We start from the raw sequence: 26,245 nt of genomic DNA, 5'->3' as shown, positions 1-26,245 counted from the left end.
TTTTCACCTTAGATGACGTCACCATGGTTCTGGTTCCACTCTGAGGAACCTTGGACTTATTTTTGTCATTTGATTCAAACATAAAACTCATTTCCATATTTGTTTTTTCCTGACAGTAACTTCCACATACGGATATAAAAGGACATGTCTCTATGAGAGGACATCTGACTCTGAGGACATAGGCTCTGCCCCTCTGCCTATCCTCTCTCCTGTGGACAGTCCTCTTTTTTGTCTCCTGAAGCACAGACAGATTTTGGTGGACGAGGCACCTGGACACACGAGGACGCTGAGACACACAAGGATGCCGTGACACACGAGAACACCGTGACACACAAGGACGCCGAGACACACAAGGACGCTGAGACACACAAGGACGCTGAGACACACAAGGACATGAGACACATGAGGACACTTTTGTGACTCAGCACATTTTAAAGAGAAAACAGTGAAGTGCTATGCAATGTGTGTCGATGATTGGCATGTTTACAGCTGTCAACCTCACGTCCTGTACATGCGTATTAAAATGTTGTGATGCACAATGACAATCATACTCACCTGTAGCTGATTCAAGGGCTCTGTCATCTCACCTGTAAACACCTACCATCTCACTTGTAAACACCTAAACATCTCACCTGAAAACACCTAACATCTCACCAGTAAACACCTAAACATCTCACCTGTAAACATTTCACCTGTAAACACCTAAACATCTCACCTGTAAACATCTCACCTGTAAACATCTCACCTGTAAACACCTAAACATCTCACCTGTAAACAGCTCACCTGTAAACATCTCACCTGTAAACACCTAAACATCTCACCTGTAAACATCTCACCTGTAAACATCTCACCTGTAAACATCTCACCTGTAAACATCTCACCTGTAAACACCTAAACATCTCACCTGTAAACACCTAACATCTCACCTGTAAACATCTCACCTGTAAACATCTCACCTGTAAACACCTAAACATCTCACCTGTAAACACCTAACATCTCAACTGTAAACACCTAAACGTCTCACCTACAAACACCTAAACATCTCACCTGTAAACACCTAAACATCTCACCTGTAAACATCTCACCTGTAAACACCTAATCATCTCACCTGTAAACATCTTACCTGTAAACACCTAAACATCTCACCTGTAAACACCTAACATCTCACCTATAAACACCTAAACATCTCACCTGTAAACACCTAAACATCTCACCTGTAAACATCTCACCTGTAAACACCTAATCATCTCACCTGTAAACATCTCACCTGTAAACACCTAACATCTCAACTGTAAACACCTAAACGTCTCACCTACAAACACCTAAACATCTCACCTGTAAACACCTAAACATCTCACCTGTAAACATCTCACCTGTAAACACCTAATCATCTCACCTGTAAACATCTTACCTGTAAACACCTAAACATCTCACCTGTAAACACCTAACATCTCACCTATAAACACCTAAACATCTCACCTGTAAACACCAAAACATCTCACCTGTAAACATCTCACATGTAAACACCTTCTTTAAATAAAATTTTCTTCTATTACTTCATGAAGTTTCACAGGACGAGAATTAATCAGAAACAATTATATCTATTCATTAGTGAGAGAGAGAGAGAGAAAGGGAGAGTGAGGTGCCTGGTTTGTTATTTACACTGATCACTAATATTCTGTCCACCAGGGTGCACCATCAGACATGAGAAACTAGAAAATTATGTGGCAACATTTTGATTTGGACCACATACTAAAGTATGACCTTTTTGTCAACATTTGGACCACATACTAAAGTATGACTTTTTGTCAACATTTGGACCACATACTAAAGTATGACTTTTTGTCAACATTTGGACCACATACTAAAGTATGACTTTTTGTCAACATTTGGACCACATACTAAAGTATGACTTTTTGTCAACATTTGGACCACATACTAAAGTATGACTTTTTTGAAAAAAAAAATTGGACCACATACTAACCTATGACTTTTTTGTCAAAAAACTTTTTGTGTTGATTCTACATTCATTCTATGATTTTATAAAATGATTATCTGTTATAAGCTTCAGGTCTATTTTAGCGATGAATTGCGATTAATTAGCACATTTTTCTATTGATTGACAGCTCTATTCTAAATATGTCTTTTCTGAAACACATTCAGATGTTTAGAAGAAAATGTGTTGCTGGAATTGAAAGGTCAAAGTTCAGAGGACAGAGCAGGTGATGAGTTCAATCAGCACACACACACAGTCAAACACACATACTGTGTCAGTGTGTGCTTCTAAGACTGTTCATTTAAGAGGAGTTGATCACACCAGCAGGTCAAATAAGGAGAGCGTGTGTGTGTGTGTGTGTGTGTGCGTGCGTGTGTGTGTGTGTGTGTGTGTGTGAGAGAGAGAGAGTGTGTGGGCGTGGTCATAAACTAAAGTGCTCTCTGAGGATTTGTGTGAGATAAAGTTAAACTCTGTGACTCTAATGCAGCAGCTGGTTTCTCACAGGGATATGTGTGTGTGTGTGTGTGTGTGTGTGTGTGTGTGTGTGTGTGTGTGTGTGTGTGTGTGTAAAGGACAGCCGGTTTCAGGAAGTCTTCACTTGCTTTTAAACCTTTAAACATGGTCAGCAAACACCATGGACCATATAAGTACAAACTAGTTTCAAAGCAAAAATAAAAATAAATCTTTCAAATGCTCACATGGTTTAAAATGCATCACATTTTATTTATATTTGACATTCAATTCAACTTTATTTGTACAGAATCATCACAAACATGATCACACACACACATACATACAAACACACATACATAAATACACACACACACACACACACAGACACACAGGGTTGTCCTCATGGTCTTTATGGTTTTCTTAGTCTTCATAGTCTTAATGGTCTTCATAGTCTTAATGGTCTTCATAGTCTTCATGGTCTTCGTATTCTTCATGGTCTTCATGGTCGTCATAGTCTTCATAGTCTTCATAGTCTTAATGGTCTTTATAGTCTTCATGGTCTTCATGGTCGTCATAGTCTTCATAGTCTTCATAGTCTTAATGGTCTTTATAGTCTTCATGGTCTTCATATTCTTCATAGTCTTCATGGTCTTCATGGTCTTCGTAGTCTTGGATTCCAGCTTCTTATTTAAATCAATAGTGAAATGTTCCTCCATATTCTTTGAAGATATGATTGAACCTTTAGAGGAAGGGGGTTAACACAGACTGTTTTATATTGTACCATAGGGGGCGCTCTCTCCACTGGTTAAATATGAACCTTAATAACCTCATAGAACAAAGTGTGGAAAAGTCAACTTTATTTCTATCAAAGTTCATTACACCATCATTTTATTGTTTTCATACAAAATTCACAGTATTTAAGTTATGAAAAAAGAAAAGATGTCATAAATATTTAGATTCAACAACATAAACACAAAGCTATATTTATTTCTAATCTAAATATGAATGAGTGAAACTTCATATAAAACTAAATAATGATACAGAATATTTACATATGATGTCATCAAACACATCCTGATCAATGACTCTGTTGTGCTTTCATTATGAAGGTCAGCTGACCTTTACTTTGAAACAAGTGAGTATGCACTTCCTGTGATTTGTCACACTTGATGGGCGAAGTCACAATGGTATGCATCGCTACAATCTGATTGTTGTAATCTGATTGTTGAAATCTGATTGTTTACATGTTGTAATCTGGTTGTTTACATGTTGTAATCTGATTGTTTACATGTTGTAATCTGATTGTTTACATGTTGTAATCTGGTTGTTTACATGTTGTAATCTGATTGTTGTAATCTGATTGTTTACATGTTGTAATCTGGTTGTTTACATGTTGTAATCTGATTGTTTACATGTTGTAATCTGGTTGTTTAGATGTTGTAATCTGATTGTTTACATGTTGTAATCTGGTTGTTTACATGTTGTTATCTCATTGTTTACATGTTGTTATCTGATTGATTACATGTTGTAATCTGGTTGTTTACATGTTGTAATCTGATTGTTGTTATCTGATTGTTTACATGTTGTAATCTGATTGTTTACATGTTGTAATCTGGTTGTTTACATGTTGTAATCTAATTGTTTACATGTTGTAATCTGGTTGTTTACATGTTGTAATCTGGTTGTTTACATGTTGTAATCTGATTGTTTACATGTTGTAATCTGGTTGTTTACATGTTGTAATCTGATTGTTGTTATCTGATTGTTTACATGTTGTAATCTGATTGTTTACATGTTGTAATCTGGTTGTTTACATGTTGTAATCTAATTGTTTACATGTTGTTATCTGATTGTTGTAATCTGATTGTTTACATGTTGTAATCTGGTTGTTTACATGTTGTAATCTGATTGTTTACATGATGTAATCTGATTGGCTGGTGCTCACACTATTCAGTTCATGTCACATTTAACGTGATTAAAGAGGAAAATTTGACCCACAATGCAGTTGGGCAACACGTGACACTGTCACATTTGAAGCTGCAGCGTAACCATGGAGGTTTGTCAGCAGACGTATAACATTGACACAACGAGGAGAAGACAACTTAAAACAAGTGTGAATGTGGACAAAGGTCAGAGGTCAAAGGTTAAAACAAACCGCTGCTCCTTCATTGTTTATATCGTCTGTGGTGAAGGACAAATGATAACAAGCTCCACCCCCTGACCTCCAAGTGTGTCCAGATGGGGGCATTTGCACGGTTTGTCACTGCTGCTAGATGAGCTTCTCATCGTTGTTGTTGTTGTTGTTGTTGTTGTTGTTGTTGCTGCTCACCTCAAAGCTGGACTGCTTCCTGAGAGCTCGCGGCGCCAGCTTCTTCTTCACAAACAGTTTCTGGAGGAAGCGGTTGCTGAGGCTGAAGGGACAGTAGCTGTGGATGAAGTACATGAGTCCGACACCAGGACCGGCGAAGTATCGCGGCTGCAGCTGTGGTGTCAGCAGCGCCTCCACAATGGCATTGACCACGGGGCTGAGGTCAGGGTTGGCCTCACTGGAGTAGCTGTCGAACAAAGCTTTGGTCTCATTGACGTAGTCCTCGCCGTACTCTTCGAGCAGCGATGGAGGAAGACTCTGCAGCAGCTGTTTGTGCTGCCCCTCCCAGTAGGCGTGGTTACTGGACTGACCTGAGGACACATATGACATCACTGTTACAGTGGACCAGTGAGGAGACAGCATTACTTCCTGTGACTGTAAATGACATCATGGCAGTTTCTCAATACACAAGTGTTTTAAGTACGTGCACACAAAGTACACAGACACAGGAATACTTTAAAATGAAAATGACTTATACATGTATATGTATATATATATATATATATATATATATATATATATATATATATATGTGTATATACTGTATACATACAGTATATATGTATACATATAAACATGACACATTTCTTTTTTATATTTTAAATGTTTATCTTTATTTATTTTAATTAAAATATAAAGTATCATCTATATCTTATAGCAGTGTAGAGTCGTATATGTTCTTTATATATAACGTATTATAATAATAATAATAATAATAATATCATTATCATTATTACTATTATTATTATTATTATATTATTATTAATAATAATAAACAGCAACAACAGTAGTAATATAACAAATGCTGATAACATTTATAATCACCATGTATCTAAAATTCACACTTAAATATTAATATTATACTAAAACCTTTAAATTAAAAACAAAACTATAATAACAACGCTGCCCTCTGCTGGACATAAGTGGAGCTGTTCATATTATAAACTATAAATATGTCGGATCTTTAAATTCTTAATCAGTTTCTCTCTGGACTATGGTGTGAGAGCGTGAGCGAGATAAAGACGTGAACACGTTCTGAATATTCAGATTCTGTGTCATAGTGCTTCTCAGCAGCAGGGGGCGCTCACTATTCTGTCAGTATCTGATACAACCTGAACTGTCCCTTTAAGTAAGACGGTAACTCAGCGAGCAGCTGCATTCCAAACTTCTCTGGCTCTGCTCGTGTGAGTGAATAAAACAGATGTTGTGTCACACATGTGCTCCTCATTATCTCAGCAGGAGGCCAGACACACATGACCGCAGCAGCCTCAGCTGTGGACACACGTTACCTGTCTTGTACGAGGACGGCAGGACGACGGACACTTGGACGCCCCACGGCTCCAGCTCGTGTCTCAGAGTGTTGACCAGGAGGTTGAGAGCGGCTTTAGAGGCTCCGTACGCTGACAGACATGGAAATGGCTGATCACCTGAAACAGAGATACATGACATCATCATCACGCCAACCAATCAGCTCCCTCATTCATGTTAAAGTGCTAGTTCAGGAGTGAGCGCCCCCTGCTGCTGAAAAAAATCTATGTCTCACTGTGGCTGCACTCCAAACCTTCAGGTGACAACTGGTGTCGCAACCACAACAGAACCAGAAGAGTCTCTTAGTCCAGATTAAACCTGTGTGTCTCTCATTGTTAGTCCAGATTAAACCTTTGTGTCTCTCATTGTTAGTCCAGATTAAACCTTTGTGTCTCTCATTGTTAGTCCAGATTAAACCTGTGCCTCTCATTGTTAGTCCAGATTAAACCTGTGTGTCTCTCATTGTTAGTCCGGAATTAAACCTGTGTCTCTCATTGTTAGTCCAGATTAAACCTGTGTGTCTCTCATTGTTAGTCCAGATTAAACCTGTGTCTCTCATTGTTAGTCCAGATTAAACCTGTGTGTCTCTCATTCGTCCAGATTTAGCCTGAGTGTCTCTCATTACTCCAGTTTAAGACTGAGTGTCTCTCATTTGTCCAGTTTAAGATTGAGTGTCTCTCATTAGTCCAGATTAAGACTGTGTGTCTCTCAATAGTCCAGATTAAGACTGTGTGTCTCTCATTAGTCTAGATTAAGACTGTGTGTCTCTCATTAGTCCAGATAAAGATTGTGTGTTTCTCATTAGTCCAGATTAAGACTGTGTGTCTCTCATTAGTCCAGATAAAGACTGGAGATGATGCGTCCTCTGGAGCGTCTCACACACACTCACTCACTCACGCACGCACGCACGCACGCACGCACGCACGCACACACACACTCACACACACACGCGCATGCACACACTCACACACACACACACACACACACCTACACACCTGCAGGGCTGGAGATGGAGATGATGCGTCCTCTGGAGCGTCGCAGCAGAGGCAGGAAGTTTCTGGTGACGCTCAGCGTCCCGAAGAAGTTCACTTCCATGCAGCCGCGGAAATTTGACATGAGTGACAGTTCTGTATCTCCAAAGTTTACACACACGCCGGCGTTGTTGACCAAACCCCAGAGACCTGTGACACACACACACAGCTGACATCATCATGTGATCACATGACAGACACACATCAGAGGTCAGAAGCAGGGGGTAAAGTGAGATTCTGGTCAGCTGGTCTTTACCCTTTAGGCCCAGCTTGGCCTTGGTGTCCAGCAGTGCCTGATGGACCTGCTGTGGATCAGTGATGTCCACCTGGAGGAGGGTCAGGTGGGACGAGCAGGTGCTCTGCAGCTCTCTGGCGCCATCTCCTGACAGATCCAACACTGTGGCAAACACCTCAAAGCCCATGGAGTCGAGGCGCTTCGCTGTCGCTTTTCCAAAACCAGAGTCACAACCTGCACACGCACATGCACACGCACATGCACACGCACGCAGGCACACACACACACATTGTTACGACCAGGCCTAAAAACCTGATCACAACATGAATGATGAGACTCTCAAGAAACCACCAGCAACATTTCAAACAAACCATTTTAAAGGTTGATTAACATGAAGTCCCTGCAGCTGGATGCCCAGGCCTCTCAGGACCAATCAGCTCCCAGGATCCACCCTGGACTCACTCACACAGGTCATTCACTCAAACATGCACACACACACACACACACACACTGCTGCCTCCATCACTAAGTTCAAGTGTCTGATTTTGTCGCTTCAGTGTTTGAAATCGTTCAGATTGACGTCAGGGACCACACGAGGCAGCAGAGGACCAGCAGCTCCTGTGTGTGTGTGTGTGTGTATGTGTGGCAGCAGTGTCAGTGATCTGTCAGTGTATCCTGTGGTGTCCTGGACATGTGTCAGTGGGAGGAGCCAGTGAAGTGGGTCCAGTGGGTTCAGTTCCACAGCTGCATGAAACCGGATCCTCGTCCAGGTGTTTGTATGAAAACACAAGTGTCACTCTTCTTTATCTCTTCTTTGTTTCCTTTCTTCCTCCTCTTACTCTTCCTACCCTCTCTTCCTTCTATGTCTCCTTTCCTTCCCCTTCTTTTTTGGACTTCTTCACTTTGTGGACTTTGTTTTGAAATCTTCAAACTTTATTTGTCTTCATGTCTTAAAGATTGTAAAGCTGTGCTGATGTTTGTGTGTCATCCTCGTGGATATTTTTGAGCTCCGCCTCCTCCTGTCACATGACCTCTGCTCACAGTTGGACAACACTTTGTTCCTGCACAGTTTCCAAGTGATGAAGCAACGCTGTGGTCGTGTTGTTCTCACACAAAAATCCTCTCTGAGCAAACAGCAGCAGGAAAATGTTGCTCAACATTCAGACAGCAGAGTAACTCTATTCATCCATTCATCGGCCATTCATCTGCCATTCATCAGCCATTCATCTGCCGTTCATCATCCAATCATCATCCATTCATCAGCCACTCATCTGCCATTCATCGGCCATTCATCAGCCATTCATTGGTCATTCATCGGCCATTCATCATCCATTCATCGGCCATTCATCATCCATTCATCTACCATTCATCATCCATTCATTAGCCATTCATCATCCATTCATCTGCCATTCATCATCCATTCATCTACCATTCATCATCCATTCATTGGCCATTCATCATCCATTCATCTACCATTCATCGGCCATTCATCATCCATTCATCATCCATTCATCTGCCATTCATCATCCATTCATCAGCAATTCATCATCCATTCATCTGCCATTCATCATCCATTCATCATCCATTCATTGGTCATTCATCATCCATTCATCTACCATTCATCGGCCATTCATCATCCATTCATCATCCATTCATCAGCAATATATCATCCATTCATCTGCCATTCATCATCCATTCATCGGCCATTCATCATCCATTCATTATCCATTCATCAGCCATTCATCATCCATTCATCTGCCATTCATCATCCATTCATCTGCCATTCATCATCCATTCATCAGCAATTCATCATCCATTCATCTGCCATTCATCTGCCATTCATCATCCATTCATTGGCCATTCATCATCCATTCATCTACCATTCATCGGCCATTCATCATCCATTCATCATCCATTCATCTGCCATTCATCATCCATTCATCATCCATTCATTATCCATTCATCTACCATTCATCATCCATTCATCAGCCACTCATTGGCCATGAATCTCTGCTCAGGAGTAGTGTGGGCGCACACACATCTTGTCAGGGACCTGCAACAGATCAGCTGTTCACACAAAACAAACTCCGCCCCCTCCTCCATGCTCCTCCCACCTCACATTCCTCCTCCTGGTCAGGAGTGTCAGGTAGTAGGTGTGTGTGTGTGTGTGTGTTTGTGTGTGTGTGTGTGTGTGTGTGTGTGTGTGTGTGTGTGTGTGTGATGTGATCATGTGACGTAGATATCGTTGACTTAAACTGATGTAGAATTTAAAGGAGACATATTATACCCTATTTCCCCACGTTAAAATAGTTCCCTGGTGTCCTAATGAACATGTCTGTGACATGCTTTGGTCAAAATACCATAAGGATGAAGCACCATAGCAGTTCAATAACCCTGCTAAACCCGCCCCTGAACCCTCAGAACCCTCGGTTTTGTGCCTGGTCCCTTTACATGCAAATGAGACACAGGCAAACACACACCCACTTCTTCCAGGGGGTTTCTGATTTGTCCTCTTTACTGCGCTCACTCGCTCAGCTCCTGTTCCCTCCGCTCCATTCCTCTCCCCCTGCCTCCACTAGTTCTCTGACAATATCAACATGGCAGCGTGTGTGGAAAACAGCGAGAGTGGCGTCACAGGAAGAGACGTCCTACATAAGGATCAAGCCGAACACTGACCAACTGTAAATCAGTTAAAAACACTTAGGGACACTTCATTAGCGCAGGGAATTCAACATGGTGTGTTTTATCGCCTATACTTACACTAAGGGGGACCATGAAAACATGAGTATTCTTTTTCCACACTTTGGCGACTGGTAGGGCCTCCAGAGTCCCAAATATAAGTATTGAAATGGTTAAAAAGTTGATTTTGCATAATATGTCCCCTTTAATAACTTGTGTCTCTGTTTCAAACAGCAGGGGGCACTCGGACAGTGATTCATCATTTCTTGAGAAGCTCCTTGTGTGATGAACTTAAACAGAAACTCAGTCTTCCGTCTGGACCAGGCCCCTCTCCCTCTTTGACTCAGAGTCTTTGGGGAGTTTCCCTGACCTGAAGGTGGCGCTGTTCGGTCAGTGTGACCTGGGCCTTTCTCTCCACGTGACCCCGCGCTGACCTTTACCAACACTGAGCTGCTGACTGGAACTCAGCCCGGGACCAGGTTATGTTTTGTGGACTGAATTCAGAAGTGAAGCAGGACTTGATCCTGCGGTTCTTATGATGACTCACTTGTGTTGCCATGGCACCAGTTGACCTCCATGTGACCTCAGTATTATCATTATTATTTATATGTGCTGCTAGAATTAAAAACAATTAAATACTATGATGTTATAATATAAGATTATTATTGTCTGACATGTACATCTGCTGCTGGTCTCCGTGTCTCTGTCCATCATCCATCTGTCTTTATTATGATCCAGTTCCTCCTGAGGGAGGCTGACACATTACCAGGACAGTGGGGACATTTAATCTGTCCATTAGCTTCTTGTTTGATGTAAAGTCTCTTCCCAGCTGGGCATCAGCAGAAATCCTCCAGCAGGAGGCGCCAAAGAGGATCTACTACACAAACTTCTTGATGTCTACACTGAGAGAGGTCCTTTAAGAAGCTGTGGCCTTGATTGATGGGTCATGTGATGTTTAGGGTAGCCAGGCTCCGCCCTCAGTATATTAGAACAATATTTGTCTTATTATCTCACATTTACTTCCTTCAGATGAAAGAGCTTTCCTTCCTGCGTGGGAGGCGTCATGTGACCAGACCTTGGTCCAAAGTCTGCGTTCTCTGGACAAAACACTGACTGTGTGTTAATGTGTTACTACACAGGTGTGGTGTGTTTTCACCTGGACGAGGGTTAGAGGGTCAATAATCTGACACACTCTTTCACTGTGTTTCACTGTGTGTGTTAGATTATAGATTATATTTTATAATACATCATATACATGATTTATTATAGATTATGTGTTACATGTTATGTCATATATGGATATGGATTATGGATTATGTCATTATGGATTATATGGTAGAGATTATAGGCATCATATCATACAAAACTACATGATACCACCAGGACTGCAGGATCCAGATCTGTTTATGATATTATTATGATCACATGACTGATATCAGTCTCATGTTTTTGTTAGTGCTCATTTTAACGACACAAGTATACAACTGTCACGCCTCTATTTCCCCCGCCTCTATTTTACCCACCTCTACTGTCACGCCTCTATTTTACCCGCCTCTAGTGTCCCCACCTCTACTGTCACGCCTCTATTTTACCCGCCTCTAGTGTCCCCGCCTCTACTGTCACGCCTCTATTTCCCCCGCCTCTACTGTCACGCCTCTATTTTACCCGCCTCTAGTGTCCCCGCCTCTACTGTCACGCCTCTATTTTACCCGCCTCTAGTTTCCCCGCCTCTATTTTCCCCGCCTCTACTGTCCCTGCCTCTACTGTCCCCACCTCTCCTCAGTCCCCACCTCTACTGTCCCCGCCTCTACTGTCCCCTGTCTCACTCTCTGGTTCTGTCTCAGTTTGTAAAGAGGTAACAGATGACATGATGGGTTACAGATGACATGTAACAGATGACATGATGGGTTACAGATGACATGTAACAGATGACATGATGGGTTACAGATGACATGTAACAGATGACATGATGGGTTACAGATTACAGCAGCAGAGAGTGGTTGTTAATAAACAGTCACATTAATCTGCAGATCTGATAATCTCATTAACACTGAGAGCCAGCTGGACACAAACACATTCACACACACACACACACACAGATTAAGTTTCCCTGTTTCTTTTGAAACTTTCCTGGAATGTAAGTTTTGTTTCTGATGAAGATGATTCACAGAAAATGTTCACGTTAAAAACAACTTCCTGTCTCACACTGTTACAGATGGACACATCACACACCTGAGAGAGTGGGCGGAGCCTCCTGCTCTTACCTGTGATAAAGACTGCCTTCCCCTGTGCTGGCAGCTGGGTGGGCGGCGTTGACCTGGTGATGGAGAAGAGGCAGCAGATGACGCCGAGCAGAACCAGAACCAGAACAGCAGGAACACAGAAGGCCCAGAGACGCTCCACAAGCACAGTGGCGCCCAGCCACGCCACCACGGCGGGGGTGGGGCTTAGATGGGACGCCAAAATCTTTTTCATGACTCCCCCCACAAACACAGTGAGAACAGCAATGTATATCCACGAAGGAAGAGAGTAGTCGTCCATCATCAGAGACAAAGACACAGCTGTGTCCTCCTGTCTCACCTGTCTGTCTGTCTGTCTCTCTCTGTCCTCTCTCTCTCTCACACACACACACACTCTTCTCTGGGAAGAGATCGGCCCTCTCTCTCTCTCTCTCTCTCTCTCTCTCAGTGTATATAGAGGAGAAGTGCAGGGGGCGGGGCTTCAGGCTGCAACCCTGCATCTAATCTGTACACACTCTCTCTCTCTCTCTCTCTCTCTCTCACACACACTCTTGTGTCTAATTTAAACCACACTTTATAGATTATTGGATTAGTGATGGATTATTATTGTATGGATTATTAGAACATAGATAATCTATGAATGTATAAAGAGGTGAAAAGAAACCAACAGCTGACCTGTGGATTAAAAAAAAAACAACACACTGGAACATTCATGTCCCTGGGCTAAACACTTCAAAATAAAATCCACAATAGACTAAAAAAACACTGCAGTTTTCAAAATAAAAGCCCCTGTTTCTCCACACCAAAATATGCCACTGCAGTTTTCAAAATAAAAGCCTCGGTTTATGTTTGTCCACACTCAAATACGACACTGCCGTTTTCAATATAAAAGACTCTGTTTCTGTTTGTCCACACTAAACTAAAAACACTGCTGTTTCAAAATAAAAGCCTCTGTTTCTGTTTGTCCACACTAAACTAAAAAAACACTGCAGTTTTCAAAATAAAAGCCCCTCTTTCTCCACACCAAAATATGACACTGCAGTTTTCAAAATAAAAGCCTCGGTTTATGTTTGTCCACACTAAAATACAACACTGCAGTTTTCAAAATAAAAGCCCCTGTTTCTGTTTGTCCACACCAAAATACAACACTGCAGTTTTCAAAATAAAAGCCTCTGTTTCTGTTTGTCCACACCAAAATATGACACTGCAGTTTCCAAAATAAAAGCCCCTGTTTGAGTTGAATGAATCTAATGAGAAACAGGAGGTTTGCCTCCATCTTCTCCTCCCCGTGAGCACCTGTGGCTGTGACCTCTGACCCCTTTCCCTTAATCCCAGCACAGTCTGACTGACACATATCACTACCTGCACAGAGTGAGCAGCTGCTCTGCGTGTGTCCCAGATCAGCTTTATCATCACACCATGACCTCTGACCTCACCGGAATGTCCCACAACCTGCAGATTAAAGACAGGACTCGCACCACGGAGGTCGGCTGACCTCGGTAATAGATGCAGCTCATGAGCCCATCAACAACAGCGTGTTCATCTTTTCCTCTTCCCTCTAAACTAAAGTGGTTCCTCCTGAAGACACAAAGTGTCCACAGGATCAGGACGTTCTGATCTCTTATCTTCACACTCTGCTGGGTTCAGGGATCATTACCAGCCTAAATGTCTGTAATAAAGACGTCAGTCACTCCGCGTGTTTGTCCTCGTTCTTTAATCCTTCCTGCTGGAGCTCCGCCCCCTTCTTCCTCTCAGACACAGGTGCTGTAGCTCACGTTAGCCGCAGCAGTAGCTCGTATGATTCAACAGTCAGAAGCTGTTGTTGTTAGCAGAAGAGATCACCTGTCTGCAAACTCGTGATTATTCAGCTGACTCAGCGCCTCATGTGTCCTCTCTTTTCAGCATGAAGAAGATATTTTGAATCCAAACTGACCCTGACCCTGACGGACATGATCCTGGACTTTTACCAACATGTTACACAGATGCATATAACGCCAGTTACTGTGGCTCCACCCACAGTTTAGAATTCAATTTAAAATCCTCCTCCTCACGTACAAAAAACTTAATGATCAGACCGCTTCATACCTGAAAGACCTAGTCTTACCTTATCACCCTAACAGATCACTTAGGTTCTGATCACCCTAACAGATCACTGATGGCGCATTTCCACCGGCTCTACTCGCCTCACCACGGCACGGTTTAAGTAGTGTTTCCACTAGCCTAGTACCTGGTACCAGGTACTATTTTTAGTACCTGCTCCAGCGAGGTTCCAAGCATGCTTAAGTAGGTACTATGCAATGATTGGTCAGACTGCTGGCCACTGACTGGCTAGAGTCCCGTCACAGGAAGAGACCTCCCACACACAAATCAAGCCGAACAGCGCCGAACTGTAAATCACCTAAAACTGCTTAATAATCTAACAATCCTAACATAATGGGTTAATCTCCAACAACTACCAGGGAAACCTCTATATTTAGCAGGAGTCTTTTAAAGTGGAGTGGTGTATTTAGGGACATCGCCAGCGATCGCGAGCGGGATCACAGACCGCTGCTGCTGTAGTCTGTGGAGTAGGAGGCTGTACAGTACAGTACTCTGGAGACATGTGGACAGAAATCAAGCCGAACTGTAGATCAGTTAAAACTACTTAACAATCCTAAAAACAACTGACCTACAAGTGACCAACAACTGACCAACAACTGACCTACAACTGACCTACAACTGACCAACAACTGACCAACAACTGACCTACAACTGACCTACAACTGACCAACAACTGACCAACACCTGACCTACAACTGACCTACAACTGTCCAGAACCACGACAAGATCGCACAACTTTATAACAGACAACACAGAGTCTACCAGAGTCTGAGATCCAGAACCACGACAAGATCGCACAACTTCATAACAGACAACACAGAGTCTACCAAAGTCTGAGATCCAGAACCACGACAAGATCACACAACATCATAACAGACAACACAGAGTCTACCAAAGTCTGAGATCCAGAACCACGACAAGATCACACAACTTCATAACAGACAACACAGAGTCTACCAAAGTCTGAGATCCAGAACCACGACAAGATCACACAACTTCATAACAGACAACACACAGTCTACCAAAGTCTGAGATCCAGAACCACGACAAGATCACACAACTTCATAACAGACAACACACAGTCTACCAAAGTCTGAGATCCAGAACCACAAGGATGACACGATGACAGATTACACAATGAAAATAGTCATCAACAGTTGCAACCCTTCTTCAATGAGTAAATTTTACCCAGCCCCCCCCCCCCCCCCCCCCCCCCGAAATGACTGATTTACATTACCACACCCCACATCACTGAACTGCTGCTGTTAAAAACCTGAATAATTGTGCAATATTGCCGACTTGTTGCCTTACTATAATCTGTTTTGGGCAGCCCGTGGCCAAGTGGAAAGGGAACTTGACTTGCAACCGGAAGGTTGCCGGTTCAAGTCCCCACCCGGCCAAAAAGGCCTGAGCAAGGTACCTGAGCAAGGTACCTAACTCCCAATGCTACTCAGTGTGGCTGCCCACTGCTCCTAATTCTAGGATGGGTCAAAAATGCAGAGGAATACTTTCCCTAAGGGGATTAATAAAATGTAACTTTAACTTTTAAGATTATGTTGCTGTTTTTAGACTTAAGTCAAATGTTTAGTCTAAGTTTATATTTAAACATAAGTTTATATATTTTTTTTAGTTATTAAATGTTTACTTTATATAACAATAAACGTGCAAATGAACAATGTCATTGTGACAAGAAATATCTACACACACACGGGGCTCTGCTGCCCCCTGCTGGACGTACCGTCTTAACACATCAGTTCGTCTGGACGCTGCTCTCAGATCAACGACAGTAGGCAGTGGGCGGGGCCCAGATCCACTGACCAATCGTGGTTGTTCTGGAGCGTTACCAAGGAAACAGCGTACGGGTCTGAGAGACGGTGGGAGACCGTAGCAGCAGCCAAAGGCTAATAGGCTAACAGGCTAATACACCGGCTAAGTTTCGTCGTTAAAGGTTAAAAACAAAAAGCCGGTGTTTGATTCACGGGCCGCGGTCACGTGGTCTCCGTCATTCCAGCTCACGAGGCTCGCGCTGGACCTCGTTAGCACGTTAGCTTGCGGTTAGCATGTTAGCTTGATAAACAGTGAGCAGCAGTCAGCTCCGCGGTCTGCAGCGGACATGATGGACACGATGGACATGATGGACACGATGGACACGAGCTCACGCCTGGACTGAGACTCTCTGACTCCGGGTCTGTGGGCCGGCAGAGCCGCGGCCGGAGCACGGCAGAGCCGCCGCAGTCTGGGAGGACATGCGGCGGAGCGGAGGCCCAGTTAACCAGGCGAGTTAACCAGGTGAGTTTACCAGGCGAGTTATCCCGAGTTAACCAGAGGACTTAACTCTTTGTTCCATGTGATGAACAGAAATCATTGATTATCATTGATCAGAGATTAAGTCAGACTTGGATTATCTGATCACGTTTGTTCCACTCGTGGTTGTGGATCTGATTGTTGGTCATGTGACCTGATAACATCTGAGATGTAACAAACATTTGTAATCTGGATTAAATGTGTTTACAGGATGGATTTGTGCAGCAGGAATCCCAACCGCACGGCGCCGGTGTTGGAGGCGGGCCCACCGTGTGTCGATGCCCCGCTCTGCTCCCGGACTAACGGCTGGGCGTGGCCTCCTCACCCCCTCCAGCTGTTGGCCTGGCTGCTTTACGTCTACTTCGCCGTCACCAGCCTCGGCGTGTTCGTCCCGCTGCTGCCCGCTCACTGGATCCCCGCGGGCTACATCGTATCCTTACACTGACACAGGGGTCAGAGGTCATCATCTAAGATATCACATGTTTATTCACGTGTGTGTGTGTGTGTGTGAGTCCTAAACTGTGAGTCAGTGCACGGGCGTCATGTTCGTGTGTCACCTGTGTGTCCACGTGATGGCCGTGTCCGTCGACCCAGCCGACCGCAGCGTCAGAACCCACAACCACAGAGGTCCGGTCCCCGTGTTTGACCGCTCCAAACACGCACACGTCATCGAGAACTGCCACTGTTACCTGTGCCAGGTGGACGTGTGAGTCTCACACACACACACACACACACAGGAGGTCACATGAAGTTGCTTTAGGACGGTCTGATGAGTAATGGATGAGGGTTTCCAGGGTTAGGAGCTTGTTTTAGGCTCTGGTTAAAGGTCAGGGTTAGGAACATGGTTTTAGGATCTGGTTAAAGGTCAGGGATAGGAGCTGGTTTTAGGGTCTGGTTAAAGGTCAGGGTTAGGAGCTGGTTTTAGGGTCTGGTTAAAGGTCAGGGTTAGGAACATGGTTTTAGGATCTGGTTAAAGGTCAGGGATAGGAGCTGGTTTTAGGGTCTGGTTAAAGGTCAGGGTTAGTATGAGTGTCCTCACTATGAATGCTGTGTGTGTGTGTGTGTGTGTTGCAGAGCACCAAAGTCGAAACACTGCAGCTCGTGTAACAAATGTGTGGCTGACTTTGATCATCACTGTCGATGGCTCAACAACTGTGTAGGAAGCAGAAACTACAGGTGAGAGACACACACACACACACACACACACACACACACACCAGGCGTCCGTTTCAGAAAGCAGGTTTAGTGAAAACTCTGAGTTAGTTAACACTTGCACATGCCTCAGAGCGAGGACTTGAGGTGTATTTCCACCGGCTCTTCTCACCTCGGCACAGGTACATACTCAACTCAACACATCCATTGTTACAGTCTGTATGTCTACTGGTCTTAAGTCAGCACATATCTAACCTCCACACACACATCACATCTGAATCAAATCAATCAAAAAACAATATTTTAGAGACGCCCACAAAATCTACCAAAATCATGTTTCCAGGGGAGCTCATGTGTCATGTCAGGGGGGGAGAGGGCTGACTCTAACACTGTGACTGTGTGACATTAAAGGAGACATATTATACTCTATTTCCCCAAGTTAAAATAGTTCCCTGGTGTCCTAATGAACATGTCTGTGACATGCTTTGGTCAAAATACCATAAGGTTGAAGCACCACAGCAGTTCAATAACCCTGGTAGGTTTTGTTCCTGGTCCCTTTATATGCAAATGAGAAACAGGCAAACACACACCCACTTCTTCCAGGGGGTTTCTGATTTGTCCTTTTTACAGCGCTCACTCGCTCAGCTCCTGTTCCCTCCGCTCCATTCCTCTCCCCCTCCCTCCACTAGTTCTCTGACAATATCAACATGGCAGCGAGAGTGTCGTCACAGGAAGAGACGTCCGACACAAGGATCAAGCCGAACACTGACCAACTGTAAATCAGTTAAAAAGACTATGGGACAACAGCACAGCTGACCGCTGTATGTGACTGTATCAGACTGAGTCTGTGCTCTGGGCATGGAGGACGTACTGAACACATATGTTTAATTAGGACGTGTCAGAATGGTCAACTCAATGGAAAACTCAGAGTGAACTGAACTAATGCTGATCAGCTGTTCTGAAACCCAAAAAGAGTTGGTCAACCTAGAGTTAAGTTAACTCAGAGTTTGTTGAACCTGCTTTCTGAAACAGGCCACTGTTTAACCTGTAAATGTGTGTTGTGTACAGGTTGTTCCTCCACAGTGTTGGCTCCGCCCTTTTGGGCGTGTGTGTGGTTCTGGTTGTCTCCTCCTACGTCTTCATCGAGTTCTTTGTGGATCCGACTAAACTCCGCTCTGACAAACACTTCCTAGGTGAGATCTGACCTCTGACCTCCAGTGTTCTCACCTGCGGTGTATGGAGACTCACGTGTGTGTGTGTGTGTGTGTCTGTGTGTGTGCGTGTGCGTGCGTGTGTGCGCGTGTCAGTGAGGAATGACACAGGTGTGTGGTTCCTCTTCCTTCCTGTGACTCCACTCAGATCAGCTGCTGCTGTGATTCCGTGTCTGGCTGCCGTTACCATGGCGCTGGGTCTGTTGTCGTCGGTGCTGCTGTGTCACCTGCTCTGCTTCCATGTGTACCTGAGTACGAGCAGCACACACACACATACACACACACACGCGCGTCACATGTATGTGTGAGTGCACTCACATGTGTTCTCTCTCTCAGTGTGGAACAGACTCAGTACATATGAGTACATTGTGCGACAGCGTCATCGTCATGACAACAGAGACTTGAGGAAACCTGGATCAGTGAAGGAGACGGTGTGTGTGTGGTGTGTGTGGTGTGTGTGGTGTGTGTGTGCGTGTGTGCGTGCGTGCTGTGGTCCTGACTGTGCTCTCTGCTGCCCCCCTCAGGACATGAACTATTCCGGGAGTCTGGGTTATACCAACCCGCAGGTGAATGTGGAGGAACCTACCACTGTGTCTGTGCAGGGGGAGGCAGAGTGAGTCTCTCACACACACACACACACACACACACACACACACACACACGGACCAGGTCCTGACACAGTATTCTGGACCCTGTTGCCATGGACACAGTTTTCTCTGCAGTACACAAACTTTACAAAGTGAAATAATTTGTGTGTGTGTTTCAGGTTCTTAGCCAATGGCAGAGTGACGAGTGTGTGTAGTCCTGTCATGGAGGAAGAAACTCCACCCACCATCTCTACACACACACAGGTACACACTCACACACACGGTTGGACATTCATGACTTGAGGGGACATTGCATTGACTTACATTAATTTCCTGGAGAGTTACTCTAACCTTAACCACAGTTACTACTGGCCTAATCCTAATCTTAACCCTGACCCTAATAGTAGAGCAGATTATTGCATTTTTTCAGGAAAATCTTTCACAAGTGGAAAGAAGCACCAAAATTGGCACAAATACTCCTTGGGGATTGTTCTTTTGTTAAAACCCATTAGCCACACAAAAATCAAGATGGCCGCCAATTCAAGCTTTGAAATGCTTGCGAGAGTCTGGGCACGAGAGTCCGGTGACGTATTTTCTACCGTAGAAGAAGAACTACGCTCGTTGTACAACCGATACGCTCGGCAGCTACAACCAGAGTAGTTCTTCTTCTTCTTCAATATAAAGCAGGACACAGCACCAAACTTCACCTAAAGGAAGGAGCAGTGCCAACAATACGTATAGAACTGTCTTTGTGTGCTTGTTCTGTCGTTTAGCATTAGCGATAGCCGGCTACAGGCTAAGCTACACGCTACGCTGGTGTTTCATTTGCATGTGTGTTTATCATCTCGGTAACCACGACGATATCGAAGCTAAGGCGTCCTGCAGCAGTCTTTCACTGTCGCAGTGTGTGGATCAAATGTGTAAGAGTTTACGACATTACTCAATGTTTTGATCATTGCTAGCGGTGCATCCGCCTTTCCAGAGGGGGAGCTGCGGGTCTGAGAGCTGACGTGCTAATGATGTCACTTCCAGGTAACTGACCAATCACAAGACAGTCCGTGTTCTGTGGGTGTGGTTTTGGTCTGAAACACCGCGGCTGACGAGAGCGTCAGTGATGAGACATTTACATCGACTCGTTTGTAGCGACGAGGACATGAAGACATCAGAAAACTTTGTGGTCGAGATGTAGGAAGGATCCATTACAGCTGATGGTGTTGATGATGCAAGGCTCGACATGTTTGCTTGGAAGCAGAGGCATAAGAAGCCAGCTAATCTGTTTTACTATAACCTTAAAACATGTCTTCACCTTAAAATATAGTCATTTATGTTGTGGGGACTTGATTTTTGTCCCCACAGGGAAGACAAGTCCCCGTGATGTGTGTGCAAACAGTTTTAGGTCCCCACAACATTAGTAATACCTGCACACACACACCCCAGTGTCAGTTGGAGATTAAATTGTTTTTATTTTGACAGAAAAAGAAGAAAGTTTGTAAAATCACTTCAGAGGAAACGAGAGAACGATGTCAGAGTGCAGCCCCGCCCCCAGGTACACACACACACACACACACACACACACACACAGTCTGAACAACAGGAAGTAGACCCGTGTCATGTTGTCTGTTGTGCAGCTGACCTCAGCACCGTGGCTCAGCGTCTTCCTGTCCCAGTGTTCCCTCTGAGGGCCCCCCTGCCCCCCCTGGCCCTGGCTCAGCCCACAGGCCCCGTCCAGGCCGCCGCCCCTCCTGCCGAGTACCACTCAGACTCGGCTGAGTCTCTGGAGGAGATCCCGGTGGTGTTGGCTAAACTGGGATCTACTTCTAACTGTGACACGGTCGCATCTTCACGGCGAGCGGTACCAGGGTTCCCCTTGCCCCCCCTGCCCTCCAGGACAAAGAGGAAGACGCCACTGTCCTCCTCCTCACACACAGCAGAGCTGAGGTTTGAGATGATGTCCACTCATCTTCCCGCTGTGTTTGTCAGTCGGGCGAGCGGCGAGGCCCAGGACCAAAGACTTGGTCCGAGCAGGTGGCAGACCAGCTCCAGACCCGGCTCCAGAGCAAAGACCTGACCTGTGTTTTTCTACTATCACACGTGTGTTATGTTTATTTATTTACTTGACGTGACGTCATCACTTCTTCATACAGAACAACTTCATGTTTTTGTAATCAATAAAAGTGATTTTCATTGATCAGTCTGGAGCTCCCCCTACAGGCCGATGATGGTTGAGCCTGTGAGTGTGTGTGTGTGTGTGTGTGTGTGGTTACATGTCATCCTCCCTCCCTGCTGTGTAGAGGGGTTGCCCTGGCAACGAACAAAGACAACATAACAGCATCCATCAAAACAGAGCGGTAATGAGAAGTGCGTGTGTGTGTGTGTGTGTGCGCGTCATGTGACTTCCTCTCCAGAGACCCTGCATTCAACAACATGATGTCATTCTGAAGTCCTCCCACACTCACAGCTGCTTCCTGTTCACTGACATGAGGTCATTTCCTGTGTCACTCTCACACACACTCTTATCACTAACTTTAACTTTAACCAGGAAATGACTAACACTAACTACCATTCTATCTTAGTTCTAAACTTAACCTGTTCTGCCTCATTAGGACCAGGTTTTGGTCTCCATGAGGATGACTGGTCAGTGTAACCCTGAATGTTGTTGTCCATCAGTCACATGACAGTGATGTCACACACACACAAACTGAATTATTCAAATGATGTCATCTGAGGTCACATGGATCCTGCCACACAGACCCCCCCCCTCCCCCTCTCTCCCCCTCCCTCTCTTGTTTTATTGCCCACTGTTAGTCACTCTGAGACTGAGTGTCGTCATGGCGATGGAATAAACACATGACAACAAGTCCTCTGCACTTCAGAGCTCAGTTGAGCTGCTGCAGAGAGAGACAGAGGACAGACAGACAGGTAAGACACTGCTCATTTCTAACTAACTAACTGATTGATTGATTGATAAGTATAGAGCACAGATGTGTGTCCAGGTCCAGAGGACAGACTCACACACACACTGTGTTGCAGATCATGGCGCAGAGCTCGGACCTAGACCTGGACCTGGTCCTCGCAGCTTTTAAGAAGTTTGCTGTTCATGGAGACACGAAGGCGACTGGGGAGGAGCTGAATGGGAAGAACTGGAACAAACTGTGCAAAGACTGTAAGATCATCGACAGCAAGAACGTCACCGGCACCGACGTCGACATCGTCTTCTCTAAAGTCAAGTGAGTGTTCACACCTGGGAGACCAGGACCACACCAGGAACCAGTCCCATTCTGTTCCAACAGGAAACTACTGCTGCTCTGCGGGACTTTGGTGTGGGAGAGTGAGTGGTTTACAAACTTCAGTTTCCTGTTGGAAAAGTCTGATCATGTGACGCAGATACTGTAGACTTAAACTGTGGTAGGATCCAGCAGGGGGCGCTCTCATGGTGTGTGTGTGTGTGTGTGTGTGTGCAGACAGAAGACGTCTCGGGTCATCACATATGAGGAGTTTCAAAGAGCTCTGCAGGAGCTCGCGCCAAAGAGGTTTAAAGGTCAAAGTAAAGAGGAAGCACTGGAGTCTATCTACAAACTGGTGGAAGGGGGCGGGCCCACCAATATGGGTGTGACGGTGAGACCTGTTTGTGTGACAGTGTTCGTCACATGATACACAACCTGAACACAATCTGTGAAAACTGACACAATCTCTGACCTGACCTGAGCTTCATGTTTCAGGTTCAGTCCTGGTCCTAATGGATCTGATCAGTACGACTGTCCACACCTGCACGACTGTCCACACCTGCACGACTGTTCACACCTGCACGACTGTTCACACCTGCACGACTGTCCAAACCTGCACGACTGTCCACATGTGCACGACTGTCCAAACCTGCACGACTGTTCACACCTGTACGGCTGTTCAAACCTGCATGACTGTTCACACCTGACTGTTCACACCTGCACAACTGTTCACACCTGCACAACTGTCCACACCTGCACAACTGTTCACACCTGCACAACTGTCCACACCTGCACAACTGTTCACACCTGTACGGCTGTTCAAACCTGCATGACTGTTCACACCTGACTGTTCACACCTGCACAACTGTCCACACCTGCACAACTGTTCACAACTGTTCAAACCTGCACAACTGTTCACACCTGCACAACTGTCCACACCTGCACGACTGTCCACACCTGCACGACTGTTCAAACCTGCACGACTGTTCACACCTGCACAACTGTCCACACCTGCACGACTGTCCACACCTGTACGGCTGTTCAAACCTGCATGACTGTTCACACCTGACTGTTCACACCTGCACAACTGTTCACACCTGCACAACTGTTCACAACTGTTCAAACCTGCACAACTGTTCACACCTGCACAACTGTCCACACCTGCACAACTGTTCACACCTGCACAACTGTCCACACCTGCACAACTGTTCACAACTGTTCAAACCTGCACAACTGTTCACACCTGCACAACTGTTCACACCTGCACAACTGTCCACACCTGCACAACTGTTCACAACTGTTCAAACCTGCACAACTGTTCACACCTGCACAACTGTCCACACCTGCACGACTGTTCACACCTGCACAACTGTTCACACCTGTACACACCTGCACGACTGTTCACACCTGTGTGACATCATCAGCAGGTTTCATTTCCCTGTTCTTTTGGGTTTTCATCAGAAAGTGGCAAAGAAGGGGGCCGTGGACCGTCTCACAGACACATCCCGCTACACCGGATCACACAAGGAGCGCTTTGATGACAGTGGCCGGGGCAAAGGTCGCAAGGGCCGCGAAGAGCTTGTGGAGAACACTGGCTACGTGGGAGCGTATAAGAACGCCGGGACATACGAGTCCAAGATGAAGGGAGAGAAATAAGGAGGCAGCTGTGTGTGTGTGTGTGTGTGTGTGTGTGTGTGTGTGTGTGTGATCGATCATGTGATCAACTCTGTCCTCAAACATGTGTCAGTGACACTGAGTCATCTCAGATACTTCTGTGACCTGAGGCCTAATGCTAAGCTAGCTACTCTCCTGAGGCTGATGCTAAGCTAACTACTCTCCTGGGGCTAATGCTAAGCTAATTACTCTCCTGAAGCTAATGCTAAGCTAACTACTCTCCTGGGACTAATGCTAAGCTAACAATGTTTACAGTAAAGTAAGATAGTGACTCTTTTTGCTCCGCCCCCTCTGTCTGTCTCTTGTCTTCAGACTGCAGCACTTTTGGATTCATGTCATTTAACAGGAAGTTGTTTGATGTAAAAACCCAGTTTCTCTGAGGTCATGTGATCTGTCCTCACTGACCCACGTGTCTCAGGTGTGTGATGGTTCTCAGTGACATTTGGCCACACCTCCTCGGTAGATCATGTCATTCATGTGTTATTAGACAAAGTGAACACTAGAGTGCACTGTACACCTTCTGTAATGACTGGAGCTGTCTGACACAAGGACCAGGACCACATCTCGATCTGAATCCAGACCCCACCTGTCAGTCCTCATGTTTGATGACATCATCTGTGTGGTTTTTCCTCATAATTCTGTAAATGTGTTCATGTTAAAACTTTATTTAATGAACAGAGTTTGTGAGTATGTTACAGGTCGGCAAATTTGTTAGTTACGTTTTGTTTTGGGTGTCAGGTTTTTGACATTTCCTGTTTTATTTTGGTGAGGTTTTAGGATTTCCTGTGGGTCTGCACTTCGTCTACCTTGTCCTTGTCCTGCCTGATTACCTTGAGTGTTTGCACCTGGTATCACTCCCTGATTGTCAGCACCTGGTCCCCTTTCCCTTTCTTTAGTCACTCACCTCCCTTTGTCCTTTGTCAGTGTGTTTTTTTCTCTCCATGTTCCTCATTACATTGCTCATGCTTAGAGAGTTTAGAATCAAGTAGATCTAGTTTAAGTTTCCATGTTTAGAGTCACGATCCATGTTGATCTAGTTTTTGTTTTCTGGTTATAGGTTATTCTTTGCTGTATTCTCTTGCCTTTGTCATTCTTTTGTTTTTTCGAATAGCGTTTATGCTCTTGCCTTCGGCATTGTTTTCTGTTCATTTTTTTTTGAGAGAGCAATAAAGCCTCATTTTGAGTTATGTATCGGACTCAGTCTCGTGCATTTTGGATCCAAGCTCTGTGGTACTAATCCTGACAGTACGCACTGACCATAAATGGATTCACCCGAGACCCACGCCATGAAGGACGCTATCGGCACCCAGGAGGGACGTTTGTTTGAACATGATCAGAACCTGGCGGTGCTGAATCTAACAGTTCAGCAGCTAGTTGACCGAAGATGAGTAGATCAAGACAGCGTCCACACACAGATTCTTCAGATGTCGCAGAACATTCAGCAGATACTCACTCACCTGGGACCTGTCTCCTCGTCGCCGATCCTCAGCTGTTTCCCCGCCATCGATGCAACCCGGGGTGCAGTGCCGGCCCTGAGTAATTTGGTGCCCTTGGCAAGATTTTAGCTGGCGCCCCCTTGCATCGCAGCAGTCAATTTCACAATCAACTTTCATACAATCACACAGAAACTGCATGTGTTTATTCAAGATTTTATTTCTTTGAGTAAAAAAGATCACACCAAAT

The 26,245-nt window shown here is 44.9% G+C and overlaps 4 protein-coding genes across 5 annotated transcripts in view; 3 read left to right on the top strand and 1 right to left on the bottom strand.

Annotated features, from left to right (window-relative positions):
* plekhg4 (pleckstrin homology domain containing, family G (with RhoGef domain) member 4) overlaps window positions 1-1,560 on the top strand; it is a 32,795-nt gene extending 31,235 nt beyond the window's left edge. The window contains exon 7 of the mRNA XM_058629019.1: window positions 117-1,560. Within this exon, the coding sequence (XP_058485002.1) occupies window positions 117-138 (22 nt within the window). The 3' untranslated portion in view covers window positions 139-1,560. The remainder of the gene's footprint in view (window positions 1-116) is intronic.
* Window positions 1,561-3,289: 1,729 nt separating this feature from the next.
* hsd11b2 (hydroxysteroid (11-beta) dehydrogenase 2) lies at window positions 3,290-12,750 on the bottom strand. Its single transcript, XM_058629938.1, has 5 exons — window positions 12,335-12,750; window positions 7,413-7,625; window positions 7,121-7,306; window positions 6,107-6,244; window positions 3,290-5,128 (listed from the first exon to the last, which is right to left on the bottom strand). Exons 1-5 carry the CDS (start codon window positions 12,612-12,614, stop codon window positions 4,719-4,721), a joined length of 1,227 nt encoding a protein of 408 aa, XP_058485921.1. The 5' UTR covers window positions 12,615-12,750; the 3' UTR covers window positions 3,290-4,718.
* Window positions 12,751-16,248: 3,498 nt separating this feature from the next.
* zdhhc1 (zinc finger DHHC-type containing 1) lies at window positions 16,249-21,852 on the top strand. Of its 2 annotated transcripts, none has more exons than XM_058629611.1 (11): window positions 16,249-16,686; window positions 16,925-17,144; window positions 17,245-17,420; window positions 17,789-17,890; window positions 18,935-19,059; window positions 19,174-19,329; window positions 19,414-19,508; window positions 19,602-19,690; window positions 19,844-19,928; window positions 21,138-21,210; window positions 21,293-21,852. In XM_058629611.1, the coding sequence occupies exons 2-11, from the start codon at window positions 16,926-16,928 to the stop codon at window positions 21,730-21,732; spliced, it is 1,560 nt and encodes a 519-aa protein (XP_058485594.1). In that variant the 5' UTR covers window positions 16,249-16,686; window position 16,925; the 3' UTR covers window positions 21,733-21,852. The 2 variants fall into 2 exon arrangements, with proteins under 2 accessions (XP_058485594.1, XP_058485593.1); XM_058629610.1 differs by having other exon boundaries at window positions 16,250-16,699.
* A 99-nt stretch (window positions 21,853-21,951) lies between these two features.
* On the top strand, window positions 21,952-25,749 carry tppp3 (tubulin polymerization-promoting protein family member 3). Its single transcript, XM_058629612.1, has 4 exons — window positions 21,952-22,583; window positions 22,695-22,891; window positions 23,126-23,279; window positions 24,350-25,749. Exons 1-4 carry the CDS (start codon window positions 22,512-22,514, stop codon window positions 24,542-24,544), a joined length of 618 nt encoding a protein of 205 aa, XP_058485595.1. The 5' UTR covers window positions 21,952-22,511; the 3' UTR covers window positions 24,545-25,749.
* The last annotated feature ends 496 nt before the right edge of the window (window positions 25,750-26,245 follow it).

Source organism: Solea solea, chromosome 5 (genome assembly GCF_958295425.1).
Source record: "Solea solea chromosome 5, fSolSol10.1, whole genome shotgun sequence".
Lineage (NCBI taxonomy): Eukaryota > Metazoa > Chordata > Actinopteri > Pleuronectiformes > Soleidae > Solea > Solea solea.
The sequence above is the reverse complement of the archived record's forward strand: the minus strand, read 5'-3'. Positions and strand labels throughout refer to the sequence as shown.